This window comes from Alligator sinensis, unplaced genomic scaffold (genome assembly GCF_000455745.1).
Source record: "Alligator sinensis unplaced genomic scaffold, ASM45574v1 scaffold278_1, whole genome shotgun sequence".
Taxonomy (NCBI): Eukaryota; Metazoa; Chordata; order Crocodylia; family Alligatoridae; genus Alligator; species Alligator sinensis.
In genome coordinates, this window is record NW_005841952.1 from 3,139,155 (window position 1) to 3,154,229 (window position 15,075).

At 43.4% G+C, this 15,075-nt stretch overlaps 1 protein-coding gene across 1 annotated transcript in view; it reads left to right on the top strand.

Moving 5' to 3' along the window:
* Positions 1-5: 5 nt before the first annotated feature.
* The window catches only part of NCAPD3 (non-SMC condensin II complex subunit D3), a gene marked incomplete at its 5' end in the record, with an annotated part of 44,783 nt that continues 29,713 nt past the window's right edge, over positions 6-15,075 (top strand). The window contains 13 exons of the mRNA XM_025200018.1: positions 6-42; positions 2,658-2,812; positions 3,386-3,548; positions 4,796-4,977; positions 5,972-6,148; positions 6,237-6,298; positions 6,569-6,656; positions 9,087-9,220; positions 9,626-9,698; positions 10,447-10,572; positions 10,769-11,018; positions 12,344-12,406; positions 12,578-12,675. Coding sequence (XP_025055803.1) covers positions 6-42; positions 2,658-2,812; positions 3,386-3,548; positions 4,796-4,977; positions 5,972-6,148; positions 6,237-6,298; positions 6,569-6,656; positions 9,087-9,220; positions 9,626-9,698; positions 10,447-10,572; positions 10,769-11,018; positions 12,344-12,406; positions 12,578-12,675 — 1,608 coding nt within the window. The remainder of the gene's footprint in view (positions 43-2,657; positions 2,813-3,385; positions 3,549-4,795; positions 4,978-5,971; positions 6,149-6,236; positions 6,299-6,568; positions 6,657-9,086; positions 9,221-9,625; positions 9,699-10,446; positions 10,573-10,768; positions 11,019-12,343; positions 12,407-12,577; positions 12,676-15,075) is intronic.

The following is a 15,075-nucleotide window of genomic DNA, read 5'->3' on the forward strand; positions in this document are numbered from 1 at the left end:
TGCGGGGCCTGGAGGCCTGGGGTCTGCGCCGCGTCGGTGCCGGTGAGCGCCGGGCCTGGCATGTGGGGCTGGACGGGTTTGATCCTCTGTGTAGATACTGCGGAGCTAATGTCTGTTTCCACATGCAGATATTGCGGAGTTAATGTCTGTTTCCGTGCGCAGTTAATGTCTGTTTCCACGTGTAGATACTGCGGAGTGAATGCCTGTTTCCACGTGTAGATACTGCGGAGTGAATGTCTGTTTCCACCTGCGCCCGAGTCGCAGAGGGATGGATTAATGTGTTAGGAGAGGACTGAAGGGAGGGTCTTTCCCTGCTCTCACGGGAGGCTGATGGCTGTATTCGGGGCCAGGAGGGAATTTGACCCATGAGGGGTTCGACCTCCCTCTGTAGCCAGGGTCGCGGATTGTGTATTAACAACCTTTTGCAGCAGCGGGACGCCGGCTGCCACGGTCCCCTGCTTCCCCCTGGGGCGTGGCGGCAGGGCTGATGGTCGTGTTGCCGAGCGGCTAGACTGGATTTGTACGGGGTGGTTCGGAGAGGCAGGAGGTTGGTCCCTCAGCGGTTCTCAGCCTTTGTTTTGGTACCAGGACCCGATTGTAAACGTCAATGTCTGGTCTCAACCCGGCCGCATCAGCCAAAAAAAAAGCCGATTGCCAATGCCGTCCATTTTCCTTACATCAGTGCCGATCCAACACGGGACCGACACATCGGTGCGCCTCGACTGGGGCCTCCCTGCCCCACGCGCTGTGGGGGTGTGGCCTGGGAGCGAGGGGCACCAATAAATGCCCCCGTGCATGCGCCCAGCCGCAGCGCAGCACGCGGGTGCCCACAAGCGCAGTCCGGCTGGTAAGTCTGTTGCGGGGGAAGGAGCATGGGGGGGTGCAGATCGAGGCCCCCGCAGTGAGGGAGGCAGTGGGGCAGGGTGGGGCACAGCATGGGACGGAGCCGCGGATGGCTTGTTGGGGGACAGCCCCTGCCACTGAGGGCACGCGGGGCAAAGGCGGGCTGGGGCCAGGGCTGCGTTGGGCTCTTCCCGGCGGGGGATTAGGCCGGGTTGCACTCGGGACAGGTGGCGTCGGCACTGGGAGGGAGGGTTGGGGTGGCTGCAGTTTGGGGTGGCACCAAACTTTGTGGTGGCTGCAGTTCCCCCCAACTCCCCTCCCAGTGCTGCTACCTCCCACCCAGAGCACAGCCCGGCCCAGCCTCCTGCTGGGAAGAGCCCAGTGCAGCACTGGTCCCAGCCTGCATCAGCAGCCTACCTTCACTCCACACACATATCTAGGAGTACACATCCCTCGTGCCCTCCCAAGGTGCATGCGGCGGCAGGAGCTGCTCCCCCTTCCCATGCCCCCCATATGAGTTGCTTGGGGCTCTGTCCCATGTCCTGCCCTGGCTGTGCAGCGCCTGCCTTAGCCCCACTCCCTCCTTCACCACCACAGGGGCCTTAATCTGCCCCCTGACCCCCTCGCCTTGCCTTCCCCTACAACAGACTTACCAGCCCAACACTGGCCGGGCCGCATATTGGCAATCAGATCAGTATCAGCTGATATGGTTTCTTAAAAATCAGCCATCAGTATCGACCCAAAAAGTCTCCTAGGCCCCAAGCAGCCACTCACAGGCTGGAGCTCTGCCAGCCTGCAAGGGAAAAGCCACGGTTTCCCACATGTCTTTCTTTTAAAGGAGATTCCATTTTTTAAGTTTGTTGATCTGTTTTTAAAGTTTGTTCAGGACCCTTTCATATAGTCTTGAGAAACACTGGACTAGAGAATGAATAGAGGTCCCTTCCAGCTCTACTGCTCTATGAGTCTACGAACTGAGACATTCTTTTCTCTCTTTTGTAATTGCTTGATCCCTTTACGAAGAAAATAGGGCATGGACTGTCATGACACAAAACAATACGTACATGAGTACGTATGTACAGCTACTTCTGAGCCTCTGGTAGTTCTGATTTCTCATGGAGCATATTGCATTATTTTACAGTTGCTAATATATGCATTGGGATAAGAGCTAGTGGCTTATATTGTTTTCAGCTGTAAAACCCTGATTGTTTTAAAACCCTGTTTGAAACAAAAAGAAGCAAACCATTTTGATTATTTGAGACTTCTCAACTGGCACACTGATAGAAGAGGCTACGATAAGATATTTTGAAACAGGAGTCTTTGACTCTGAAGCTCTTTTTTTCCCCCTATTATAGTAGTATAGAATTAAAGATCTGTATTGCATCTTGTAAAGCATATAGAATGTATCTCTTTCCCCAAGGATATGGTATAGGTGGAGACTTCATTCTTAGTGACATGAAGCGGGTCATATTTGGACACTGATTCAGCTCCATTTTTGTGTGAATTTTTGTTAACTATTTTTGTGCTTGAAGCTTTAAATAAGTACATGTAATACATCAAATAAGAACCGTTTGTTTGTTTGTTTTTTTAAAGGGTTGTCACTCTCTGGCCTAACACTAGTTCACAGAGTAAATACCTGTTTCTATCTCAACTTGTTCTATGCTTATAAACTACTGCCCGCATGTTAATAATAAGTAACATTTTTTGGTTTTGTTTGTTTAAAGTTTATAAGCTGTTTTGGAATGGAAGGTGTTGTATAAATATATTTTATTCGAGTGTTGATCTAGAGTTTGTGTTTTGTTTTTGTTTTTCCCAAGCCTGGGTGGACACTGTCTGGGATTTAGATTTCACAGAAGCAGAGCCTCTGGATTCCAGAGTGGAAGAGGGAATCACAGAAGATGGGCGTGATGCTTTCACTCAGCTGTACAAGACTCTCTATCCTTTTGCTGCAGAGGATCATGGAACCACTGAGGTAAGGCACAAATTATCCACGTCCTTACCTATTAGCACAGAGGTCCCTGCTGTGTACTTTGGTTGTTCAACTTTTTCCTGTCTTTCTGTAGTAACTTTAAATGACGTTTTTGACCTCAGAATGAGCAGCTTATGCTTTGTACAAGCTTCAAAGTCCCAATATGTCTGGCATATTAAGATGTTTCTAAGAGAGCTTATTCATATAAAAAACCTTAACATAGGAGGAAAGGACAGAATGATAACTGTTGGGAATCTTAATGCTAGTTGCTGAACAAATATACTGTCACAGTTCATACATATTTTTCCATTTAAGTTATGCTTAAACATCAACATAATTATTTTAATGTATTATTTTCCATCTGTTACTTCTGAGTCGCAAAAGAAAATCTAAACAAGGTTGATTATTCTAAATGTCTCGCTTTAACTTGAACAGGACTCTAGTCTGTAAATGACACATTTTTCTTGTGACCAGTATCATAGCCCTGTGTATCATTGTTGTAACTTTGATGATGAGTAGTGACAGGTATAGATTAGTGTGCAAGTTATTCACCGTTAGTTTTCTGCTTTGTCTCAGAGTGTCTGGACCCTTTTTGCTGAGAACAACCTATCCCACAATGCTCTTGTGGCCATCTTGTATCATTTTGTCCAAATGGGCCATCACAAAAGGGCTAATGTCCAACAGCGGGTTTATGCTCTCCATGCTGCTGGGTTGTACTTCTTATTGCTTGAAATTCCAGGTAAGTAGATGGATTTGCCTTTCTGTCTTTTGCAGAGTTGCCTGCTTGGACCATGCTTTTATCTGTCTCTTGTTGATAACAATATAAGTTGGGATAGTCATTTTTTAGCTGTTGCCCTCAAGGTCAAGACTGTTTGAGGATGTGTTGTGCTGGGAAAGTCATTATGATCTGATAGAAGGGACATAGTGTTGTAGTCATGATGGTCCAGGGAATATGTGAGAAACAATGTTTGTTTGGTAATTTTTTTTTTTTTATTGGATCAGTTGTATAGTTGGGAGCAATGTAAGACACAATGTCTTTCCTCAGGTCTGAAAAGAAACAGGCCCAGCCTCCACCCCGCCCTTACTTGATTGGCATGAAGCACATTGACAAGAGAGCTTGTACTGCCGATTTCTTGTGCTGCATCTCTTCTATAGATAGAGAGGATATAGCTCTCCGCAGCTGCCAGCCTGGCTTATGCATGAAAGCAAAATTCTCTAATTAAAGTAAAAGGTAGTTAGTTTTCTATGATGTATTTTTCTTGCAACCAGTATCACAGCACTTTTTCTTTAACCTGGGTGTTTGTCAATGAGCTTATGTAGTTCACGGTGAGCTCTTGTTTTACAATTTTGCTGCTTCTTTTTTTTTTTTTTTTAATGCAGCACATCCCAAATTGATTGATCATCTTGTTTTGAATAGCACTGATAATCTCATTGCTGACCTCAGTTGCTTCTGCAGTGTAGTTGTTTTGGTTTTTTTTTATAGAAATGCTTTCATCCACCTTCTAAATCAGTGATTTTCAACCAGGGTGCTGCAGCACCCTGGGATGCCTTGAAATCCTTTCAAGGGTTATGTGCTGTGCCACATAATGTTAGCGCTGTTAGGTATGCAAGCATGATTCATAAGATATACCCAGAGATTTTAAATAGAAGTCCATAGTTGTAGATTATGGAATCCAAAGTTGTAGTCTTCCTGAGTTTTTTTTTGAAACAGACAAACACTCTTTTATTTTTTTGTAGTTGAGAAGTCAAAACTAGGAGCTGGAATTTTTTGAGGGGACTAGAGTCTATCCAGAGGTGTCTTAAGTCTAAACAGGCTGAGAACCACTGTTCTAAATGTATTCAGAGTACTAGGATGGCACTTGTGTTCCAGATATCCAATTGACTACCTGTTCCATTTGTACAGTGAGATTATCTTATCTTTTTCTGTGTTAATAGTTATGTTCTGAACATGACTAAAATCCTGTTGTCTTTTTGGTTTCTGGACAGGCAGTGTAGCTAATCAAGTGTTCCACCAAGTGATGTTTGACAAGTGTCTTGAAACCCTGCAAAAAACCTGTCCTCAGGAATCTGATTTGACCAGAAAGAGGAAAAAGAACCATGGAAAAAGTTCTCAGGCTAATACAAAAAATAAAAAAAGAGGAAGACCAAACAGGAGGGAGATCTCTGAGGTAGGAAGATGGTTTTATCTCTTCAGACGTATAATTCCAGGGGCCAAATGCTCTTAAACTAATATCAGGAGCAAAATTATCATTCATCTCAAGTCAAAATGAGACTTAATGCCAACTTGTAGAGCTGGTCTTAGTTACTTAATAGACTTGCACATTAGTAGGGGATGGGACCCTAATGTATACTGCAAAGATTTACCAGCAAAATTTTGAGTGTCTTCACTCAAAAGTTTTTTGTGTAGCGGCAGAATCTTCCTTTCTTTGGAGCAGATAAAGGTTTCTGGCAAGATCCACAGGTAGCCAAAGGCACTTGTAGACACTCCCACACTTGACAGTTGCCCAACTGATGCCTTTCCAACCTGCACATGATGCTCTGGTAGTACAGCTGCTGTAATGGAGCCATACAGCCACCACAAGTGCATGCATGAGTATGTACTTGTTCTGTCGGCATGGGAGTGGGACAAGGCCTAAGGGTATTGGAATATTTGTATTAATCTAATAATGCAAGCTGGAGGGCTGCATACTTTCAAGCAGTTGTGCATTTAACTTCTGTTAGAGCAGCTCTGAAAAAGTTCTAGCTTTTATAAAATCTTTGTTATATTTGTTGAGTTACATACTACACATTGAAGGAACTTTCAGTATGAGTGAGGGATGAAGATATTCGGCAGAATTAGGGATCTGAGATGATTCTGCAGGAATCCTTTTTGTATAGACTGAGATCAGAATTAACACACACGCCCCTAATTTTACAAGCATTTTCCTATGTGAACTTTTCATATGAGGCTAAGTAGCATGGGTTTTGTGTGCGTCTAGTCCCCTCCCTGTCCCCCTCTCCTCCCTAACACTAAAGTTCGGTATTTTGGATGAATTCCAGTTCTCCTCCTTTAGTATTATGAAATAGGTTCTAGTGTCAGAGTATCTGAGACGTACTAAGACATGTTTGCTTTCTGTTAAAGACCACTCTGAGAAATAATGTCTTTGCTTTTTGCTAATCTAGATGGATGAGATTTTTGAGGAGGAGGAGGAGGAGGAGAATCAGGGAGAGGTTTATTTTTCAGCACAAGATCTACTTCAAATTCGTCAGGCAGTCTTTCTTCTCATGAAAAACTTCTTAAGACTTCTACCCAAATTTTCCCTGAAAGAAAAACCTCAGTGTGCGCAGAATTGCCTGCAGGTAAGTAAGACTTCTAGGCACTTGGCTTACAAACACACCTGCAACACTCCCTTTTACAAACTCTCACTTTCCTTACTCTGTCTTGCAGATCTTTGTTGAACTGACAAGTTTTGAGCCTGTAGTGCATGAGATGGAGTTTTCAGGAACAATGTGAGCTGTTACTTCTTAATATAGTGATTTGACAAGCTAAAGCACTAAATGTGTGTATTTGTATTATTCTGTTTATATTAAAATGGAAACAGTGATTTCTTTCTTCTTCAGAGATAATTGGAATGTATTCTTCCTAGCTGACATGTAAACAGCATTCAATTAATTTTAATCAAGGGCTTCCAGTTAGTAATGAGTATGTTTAATCATTTCATTAAAGTAAATGCATATCTAGTAAACACTGAAGACATCTCAACATGTTCTTTTGCTTAGGAACATTAATCAAGCAAAGTATGTCCCAGAACTGGCTTATCATGGGCTGTGGTTGCTGTGCTCCCCGCTACATGGTGTGGAAGATAAGGTAAAAATCTTGATAAAACCTTTCCAGGTCTGGATTTATACTTAGAAAAAATTGCAATTATTTTCCCCCCTTTTTATGTCATTTTTGTTATGTGCCTTTTTTCCCAGAAAGAGATGGGCTAGATAAACTTTTATTCCTTGTTCCTATTTCCTATGACTTCATTGATACATCAAGCATACCTAAACTCAATAGTTGGAAAACATTTTGACAGTTGTTTCAAGATAAGCATATCTCTGTAAAGCTGCATCTCCATATCTTAGAATAGAGCATTTTAACATTGACTGGCTTTGAATTTTGCTTCCTGCTAGGTGGAGCTCTGATATCATTTGTCAGTATATATTATGGGACTGTAAGCTGATAGTGAGCTGGGAGATGTGACAAATATCACATACACCAGGAGTGGGCAAAATACGGCCCACCGGCTGGATCTGGCATACCAAGAGATTCCGTCTGGCCCGCAGCGGGTCCCTCAGCCCCTCCCGGCCCGGTTGCAGAGAGCAGTCCATACTGTGGCATGTGTAGCCAGTTCCTCTGCCATGTGTGCACCAAGGGCAGCGCTGCCTGGGTAACCTGGCCCATCTGCCCCACATCTACCACTGGAGGTACCAGACAGAGTGGTCTGGTGGGATTTCCATGGAGACTAGCCCAGGCCCCCTGCTGGCAAGGCATGCTCATCTGGGTGGATGGGGTGGTGCTGCAGGCCGGTGGGGAGCGGCATACAAGAGCAAGACAGGCGAGCAGGGCTGGAGCCGGGGCTGGGATCGCAGGGCCAGTGATAGCATGGGACTGGGGCCTGTGGCAAAGCCACGATCTACTTCCTGCACATCCCTGCCCATGAAACCAGTGCCCATCACAGGGACATGGAGAGTGGATTGTGGCTCAGCCCTGGGCCCTGACCCCATACTGTCACCACCCTACCTATCCTGCTCTCTGCCTGCCCATAGCCCCATCCCATCCGCCCAGCCAATCGTGCCCAGCCCACAGGGGTTCCAGGCTGGTCTCCATAGAGATCCTGCCTGCCTGCCCACTCCATCCAGACTCCCCAGATAGGATCAGCTGGAGTTGTCATCATCCTCCCCCCGTCACCAGCTTGCAGCAGCTCACCAGAACTCCTTAATGGCCCTCTAGCCCAAATAATTGTCCACCCCTGACAAACACACATTACAGTAAGCAGGGCTAATGAGAATTCATTGACTATCCTTCCGTATAGGAACATCCAATTCTACTGAAAGTCTGCAGCTGCACATTTTAATTTTTGTTAAATGAAGCACACTGCATAAATTCTCAGTTATCTGCATATTGCTTCTATTTCTGTAGGCCTCCTCTCACTGCATAGATTGTTCTATAATGTAGACTACCACAGCTAGCCAGTTAGCTGCACAGGGAAATGCAGACCACAGCACAGACTAGCAAAATAAATATTCGGGTGGTTATTCAGGTGGGTTTTGCAGCCTGCACTGAGCTTCCTGCTGCCATGGCTAGATTATTAGCAGTACCTGAGCTACTTAGTTTAAACCTAACTTGGGTCTGGCTTTACCTTAGAAAGTACACATGATTTTCTGAATTATACAATGTCTAGGAACCTCTATTGCTTGTCTGGTCAAAACTTGAGTCCTCCTTACTAGGCCTCTGCTCAGATGATATGAGGAAGACCACTAAAGTAAGGCAAGTGTGGAATGGAGACAAATTGGAGAGAGTCCAGTGGAGGGCAATGAAAATGGCTAGGGGACTGGGGCATATGATTTCTGAGGAGAGGCTGAGGGACCTGGGCTTGTTTAATCTGCAGAAGAGAAGACTGAGAGGTGACTCAATAGCAGCCTTCAACTGCCTGAAGGGTGGTTCCAAAGAGGATGGAGCTGTTCTCAGTGGTGGCAGATGGCAGAACAAGCAGCAATGGTCTCAAGTTCCAGCAGGGGAAGTTTAGGTTAGATATCAGGAAAACTTTTTCATTAGGAGGATAGTAAAGTACTGGAACAGATTACCCAGAGAGATTGTGGAATCTCCAATCTTGCAGGGTTCTGCTTTGAGCAGGGGGTTGAACTAGATGACCTGCTAAGGTCCCTTCCAACCCAAATTTTCTATGACTGTATATTCTGTGTGTTTCTGTTAAGAAGGATTTAGTTTCCAGTACAACAATTATGTGCTTTTTTTATTTCTGTTGTCCCTGTGAAGGAAGTAACTTTTAGGTCTTATCAGGCTTGTATGAGTTCTGTTATGTTTAGTGTACTCCCAGCATAAGAAAATGCTTTCTGTATATGTGGCTTTCCTCTTAAATGATTCAGTTTGGATTGGTATTTGGTTAGGAGATATTGGTAGCATAAACTTATCTGATTTTTTTTTTTTTTTATCACTTCATTAACTAGAATGGAAGGCTCTTCTGTACCTGTTGTTGTTGTGGTTTGTCTTTCTCATTGTGTATGTGTCTTCAAGATTCTTCGCCGGATATTCCATCAGATCCTAAATGTCATCCTCATGATAGAAGGGGGAAAAGGATCCAGGACCACAGTCCTTGCTGTCACATCTCAAGTTGTCAGTATCAGGAATCAAACAATAAAATTTATCAGGTAAAGTGCAGAATTCTGTAGTTGCAGAGTTCTGTAGTTTTGGGTGAGTTCTGGTGTCTGTAATGGGAGTTTATTTTGGGATAGAGGACACCAAATGTTGGAAGAGTCGTAGTGAGGGTGGGTAGCACATTTCCTGTTCTAGATTTTGCAGATTTTTCTGAGGGTATTTTTAACTTACTTCAAAATGGGGTGAGGCAGGCACTTGCTAGGAGTTTATCCTTCCTTAATTCTCTCGTCATCTTCCACTTAGCATGAAGGATGGTAAAAAACTATCTCTTACACAAGAACATATCCCACTTTTCCTTCTAAAAAAGTAACATTTTCAGGAAATATGTCTTTGGGCTTCAGTTTTGCCTCCTATTATGAAATGACCTATTCCAAGTTGCTTGTTTCTATCTTGCGCAGTGCTGTTGTAGATGAACTGAAGGAGGTTGCCTTTCCTGTGCTCCGTATCTTACTGCAGCATATCTGTGCCAAGGTAGGCTAAGTTTTCATACATCTTGGGTCTAAAGACAGCAGCCCTATTCTTGGATAAATTGTGATTCCTATAAATGGATATGGAGCATCCATTTCCTCACATTTTTAAACAGTGAAATATTTCACAATGGAGTGTCTGTTCAGTATTTAAGTGTGTTATTCATTTTATCATAAGATTTTCAGTCTTTTAATTTGATTTAGTATTTGAACTATATGGGTCCTCAAATAGTTTTCATAGTATGAACCATATTTTAAGGGAGAGTTGTTCATGGACACTTGATACTTCCAATTGACAGCCTATAAATAAATGAATAATCCTATGACAAAGCAATTGCTTATGTGACCAAGTAAAGTTAGGTCACTACTCTAGTGCATATGCATTACCATTATTGCGAGTTTGGTAGCCAGAAGCAAGATTGCAAGAACCTATGACCAGCCAGCTATGTCTCATTTGGAAACACTTGATGTGGAGTCTTCACAGCCTCCTTGAAAAGCTCTGATTCTTTCATTTTACAAAGAGAGAATCTTGGCTTTGTAGAGTAGTTGCACCTTCCCTGAGGCCACATGTTGAGCCAATATCAAAAGCAAGCTTAAAAGTTAGATGTCCCATATTCCAATCTTGTGTTTGTCTGAAACCTTGTCACCTGCTTGCATAGGTGATAGTTGTATTGAAGATGGAGACATTTTAGCTACCGTAACAGACTATTATAATATTGGTATCAGCAAATACTTTTGTCCTTGTGTTCCAGGTCCCAGATAAGTCTGAGTATCGTACATACGCTGCCCAGGCTCTGGTGCAGTTGCTGAATAAACTCCCTTGTGCAGCATATGCTGACTTTATGTCTTGGCTCTATAGATATTCACACAATGCCAAAGTAAGTGGAGATCCTTCTCTGTGCATCAGATCTTGGTGCACAGAATATTTTGGACTTGACAAGTGCTGTTTAAAAACTAAATAGCATTCTCATTCTTGTTGATATCTGGTAGTCACTGAAGTCTAGCTTAACAATAGATGTTTCTTTGCTTTTAACATTTCTGTAATTGAGAATGTTGTGTTCTTTACTTCAACAGATCTTCTACAGAGTGTTTGCGCTTGATATAGCTTTGGCACTGTTAGATTTGCCTGAGAGAGAACCAGACAGCTCCTTGTCTCCAGAACATCAGAAGTTTCTAAAGCACAAGTTTCTGGTGCAGATCATGGTGTTTGGCCGCTGTTCAGACAAGGCACCTACAGTCCGTAGCAAAGCACTATGCAGCTTTGCTCACTGTCTGGAAATGAAAGCTACCACTACCTTGGAGAGTATACAGGAGTTATTACAAGGTAGTAAGCATAGCAGCCGAATTCAATATTGTTAAATAGCTCATGCATTTTCTGGGGAATTGTTAGTAGAAGACCAGTTAACTGTGAAGTGTTTAGAGATCTGTTCCCAGAGCCCTTATGCACTCTATCAAAAAGACAAGAGGTAGATCCTGCGTTCCTCATTAGAACGTCTATTTGAAAGGTTTTTACTGCCCGATGTCTGTCTCCTAAAATATTTTCTTGTGTAACATAATTCTAACTACTGAAATGCCGCCCCCCCCCTCCCCCCCTCCCTTTTTGAAGTTATTTTTTGCCACGGTGTTTGATTAAATCTTGAGCTACCTTTTGCTCCTGCAGAGTTGACTCTCTCACAGCTCTCATGCTAAACTTCCTTTGGTGTGGTAAAAAGTAGGGGCATGTGAAATGGGCCGTATTCAATTCAGATTTGGCCCAAATTGGAGACAGTGATTTGATTTGGTTTGCTGTCCCTGATTCTGTTCGGCCGAATCTGAAGATTCAATGCTGATTCAGAGAGTCAGTGATTCAGCCATAGACACAGCTTTAAATGTTTTTCTACATATCTTGAGGTACCAGGCATGGCTTGTGAATGCTGTGATGCCGGGGCGCCTGGAGCATCCCACAGGAGTGCGGGGGGCTCCCCAGCACACTCAGCAGCAGACCCAGAAATGGACCAGAGGTACTTCTGGTCCACTTCCAGGTCTGCTGGGAAGCACATTGGGGGGGGGGGGGGCTGTGCCCCCCCCGCTCCGCGGGGGGCCTGTGCCCCTCCAGCTCAGCAATTGGCTACGGAGGAGCCCCGGGTGCCCCCCCAAACCCAGGAGGCACCAGTTGCTGAGCCAGGGGACGCAGTGGGGAGCCCCCAGTGCGCTGTCCGGTAGACGTGGTAGTGGACCAGAAGTGCCTCTGGTCCACTTCCCGGTCTGCTCCCGAACGTGCTGGGGAACCCTTCGCGCTTCTGTGGGATGCTCCATGCGCCCCAGCACTGCAGCGATCAGAGCCCCTGCTACCTAGAGGTATATAGAAAAAACATTTAAAGCTGTGTTTATGTCCATATTGCCAAATCTCTCCAAATTGATTTGGAGGGTTCCAATTCGATTCGGAGAGATTAAAGGGTCCTCTGATTCGATTTGGAGATTTGGCCACCGAATCGGGCCAAATCTCCGCTGAATTGAATCAGGGACCGAAGCTTCGCACAGCCCTAGTAAAAAGCCAGGTTGCCTGTTCCAGGCATGAACAACAGCATTCCACTCTTAGATTCTATGCTTGAATTTTGGAAGAAAGTGGCATCCTGAATGAAAATATTTTTATGTTTCTTCTTTTGGCAGCTTCTAGATATACAGGTTTGGAGACACACACACATGCTGAGAGTTATGCAACCAATACAGAAGGTAAAGCATAAGTTTCTTGTTCAAAGTTATGGATATTTTTTCCCATATCCCTTTTGTTTTTCTTTAAAAAATTATGAAATCTGTGTGAGTCCTTCTTCACTTAATGATGCATCACATCGCCAAGACAGCATGTCCCTCTGGCATTTTCAAACACTTGACTTTTTATTACAGCTATTTCCAGCCATCCACTGAAGACTCTTCCAACATTCAAAACCGTTGAACTGACAGGCAGTAATGATACTACTGTCTTTGATGGTATGTCAAAATTGGACCAGTCTCTTTTCAGTTGACTTTGGAAGCCTTTAATAGAAATGTGATCATCTTATGTAAATATAGTGTCCAGTTTTCTGTACATATGTGAATAAGTTTCCATGGAGCTGTTGATTCCACTTACAGAGAATGAAAAGGGGAGGAAGTATCTGGTGCAAAGAAATTTAATTTTTCATTTCAGTCTGGAAGGACTGGTTTTGAAAAGGTATGTAATCTTGAAATGGTGACGTTCATTTCCACTAAAGTGGCAGTAACACTTGTCGAAAAGCAGGTAATTCATTTCTTCCAGAAAGGATGGTAATTAATGTGGAACATAATACTTGTAGCTCCATAAATTTAAGAATAATTAAATCTCTTGCTTCAGTGCACAGAGAATGAATACATTTTCACTGCATAAAACCATTGAACCTGTTGACTTATATGGGAGGGGAATGCACTTTTCTGCAGCTTCAGGTACTAGCTATGGCTGGAGGCAGGATATTAAGCTAAATGGATTGATACATAGTGGCAATCTGCTAGTCTTAATTTTTCCCATATCTCACAAATCGCACAATTTAGCTCCTTAGACCATTTCACTCCCCTTGGATTCTTTCACTGGATCCTTTTCTTTTTTCTGTGTCATGTTCAAGCTTTGTAACCTAACCTTTCAGGCTCTGCTAGCTTCTCTGCTCTCATTTCTTTCTGTTCATTCCCTTTGAACTGTTAATAATTCAGTTTTATCACTGGTATCCCTCACTTCTGTCTTGATTCATCCCATGCTGCTCCCTAAATGAGATCTACCCCCGTCAGTGAACCAGGCTCCCACCTTCCCTATTCAAATACTTACTTAAAACACTTTTGGTTATATATAAATTTTTAATCTACTCTCTGAGATAGAAATGTCCTTTGGTCTACTTGATGAATAATGTGTTCCTCTATTTGGACGATGGGGTCTTTGTAGCAAGGAGTGTTTTGTCTTTTGTCCTTTTAAAATTCCCTTCGTTCTCCAAGAGTACATTTGGCACTTAACAGGTTTAAAAAAAAAAAACCTAGATACAAAGGCTTCCACATGCTCTAGAGGCAAGCTGAAATATCACGGACGCGTGAGTCAGAGTTGAGGTGTATTACCAGAGCTGTCTGGCATGCATTATGTTTGGCTTAAGCCTGTGCTAATTTCTCACTTTCGTAAGGACCAAACAGCTCATATTTTAGAGTGAAAATAAATCTTAGCCAATTCTAGTTAAAATGTTACAAAACTCACGAGTGCAAAAGGCAAGAATGAGAATATTGGCTCCGAGGCAAATGCATGTTGGAGAGTGTGCTGAGCCTGATTATGTACTATATCAGCTGCATTACATTCATTACCTTGTTAGTCCCCAGCTTGCTAAAGGTCACCACAGCATTATTTCTGTGTGCTGTACTGGCACTTACCAAGAGCACAATTACTTTAGCCAATTTGGTCACCCCATAATAAATGAGTTTGTTGTGGAATAACTTCTCCCAGTGAAACTTTTTGCCACTGAGGCATTGTCTCACAATAAAAAGATCTGACATTTTCAGGCTTCCTAGTAGCTGGAGTCAATTGGAGAATGTAGCTGCCCATTCAAAAAAGCCATGTGAGGCCCAATTCAAAGTCCATCACAGTCAATGACTGCAAATGGATTTAGCTTGGCCCCTTACCAGAACTTAAGCAGTGCTGCTATAATCCACAAAGATTCAACTTGGGCATGTGTTAAAGAAACACTGTTTTGTTGGGGGAAAGTATGCTTAGGGGGAAAAAGATGGTGTAGGAAATTCCTGTTTAGGGAGCCCTGAAAGATCAAGGTAAAAGGAGTGTTGAAGCCAATTTGCCAGCAGTGAGTTTGTGTTCAAATGTAACTTGTGTGTTGAGCGCTATAGCTGACAGTACTACAAACCAGTTATATGTGGCAACTAGCAAATGTGCTTGTAGAATGTACATCATGTCTCTAAAAATATGGTAAAGTGTGTTTTGGTGTAGGCAAAGAAAAAGTAGGCTTTTGGCCTAATTTAATTGTGCAGTACTCCTGTATGTGTCCTCCTGCTGCCCTCAAGGGTCTTCTGGATTCTACTTTTTCTTTGCTACTTAGTGAAGTCAACCTTAAAGAAGCCACTTGATGGCCTGTTACAATTTCCCGCCCCATCTCTAAAATGTGCATTATTATTTCCTGACATTGTAGGGAACTGGTAGGTTTAATTTTACTGAAGTTTTGTGCACCACTCTGAAATCCTACCTGTCCAATTTCATGTTGTTTCTCTGGTAGTAGCTGGTACTGAACTGATCTGTGCTGTTCCAGGTCGTAGTATGTTAGTTGTCCTGTCAGCACTACGTGGCAGTATTGTAATCTCTGTCCCTGTTGGATACCATGACCTTTTTTTCTGATTAATCCCATGAATAGGGA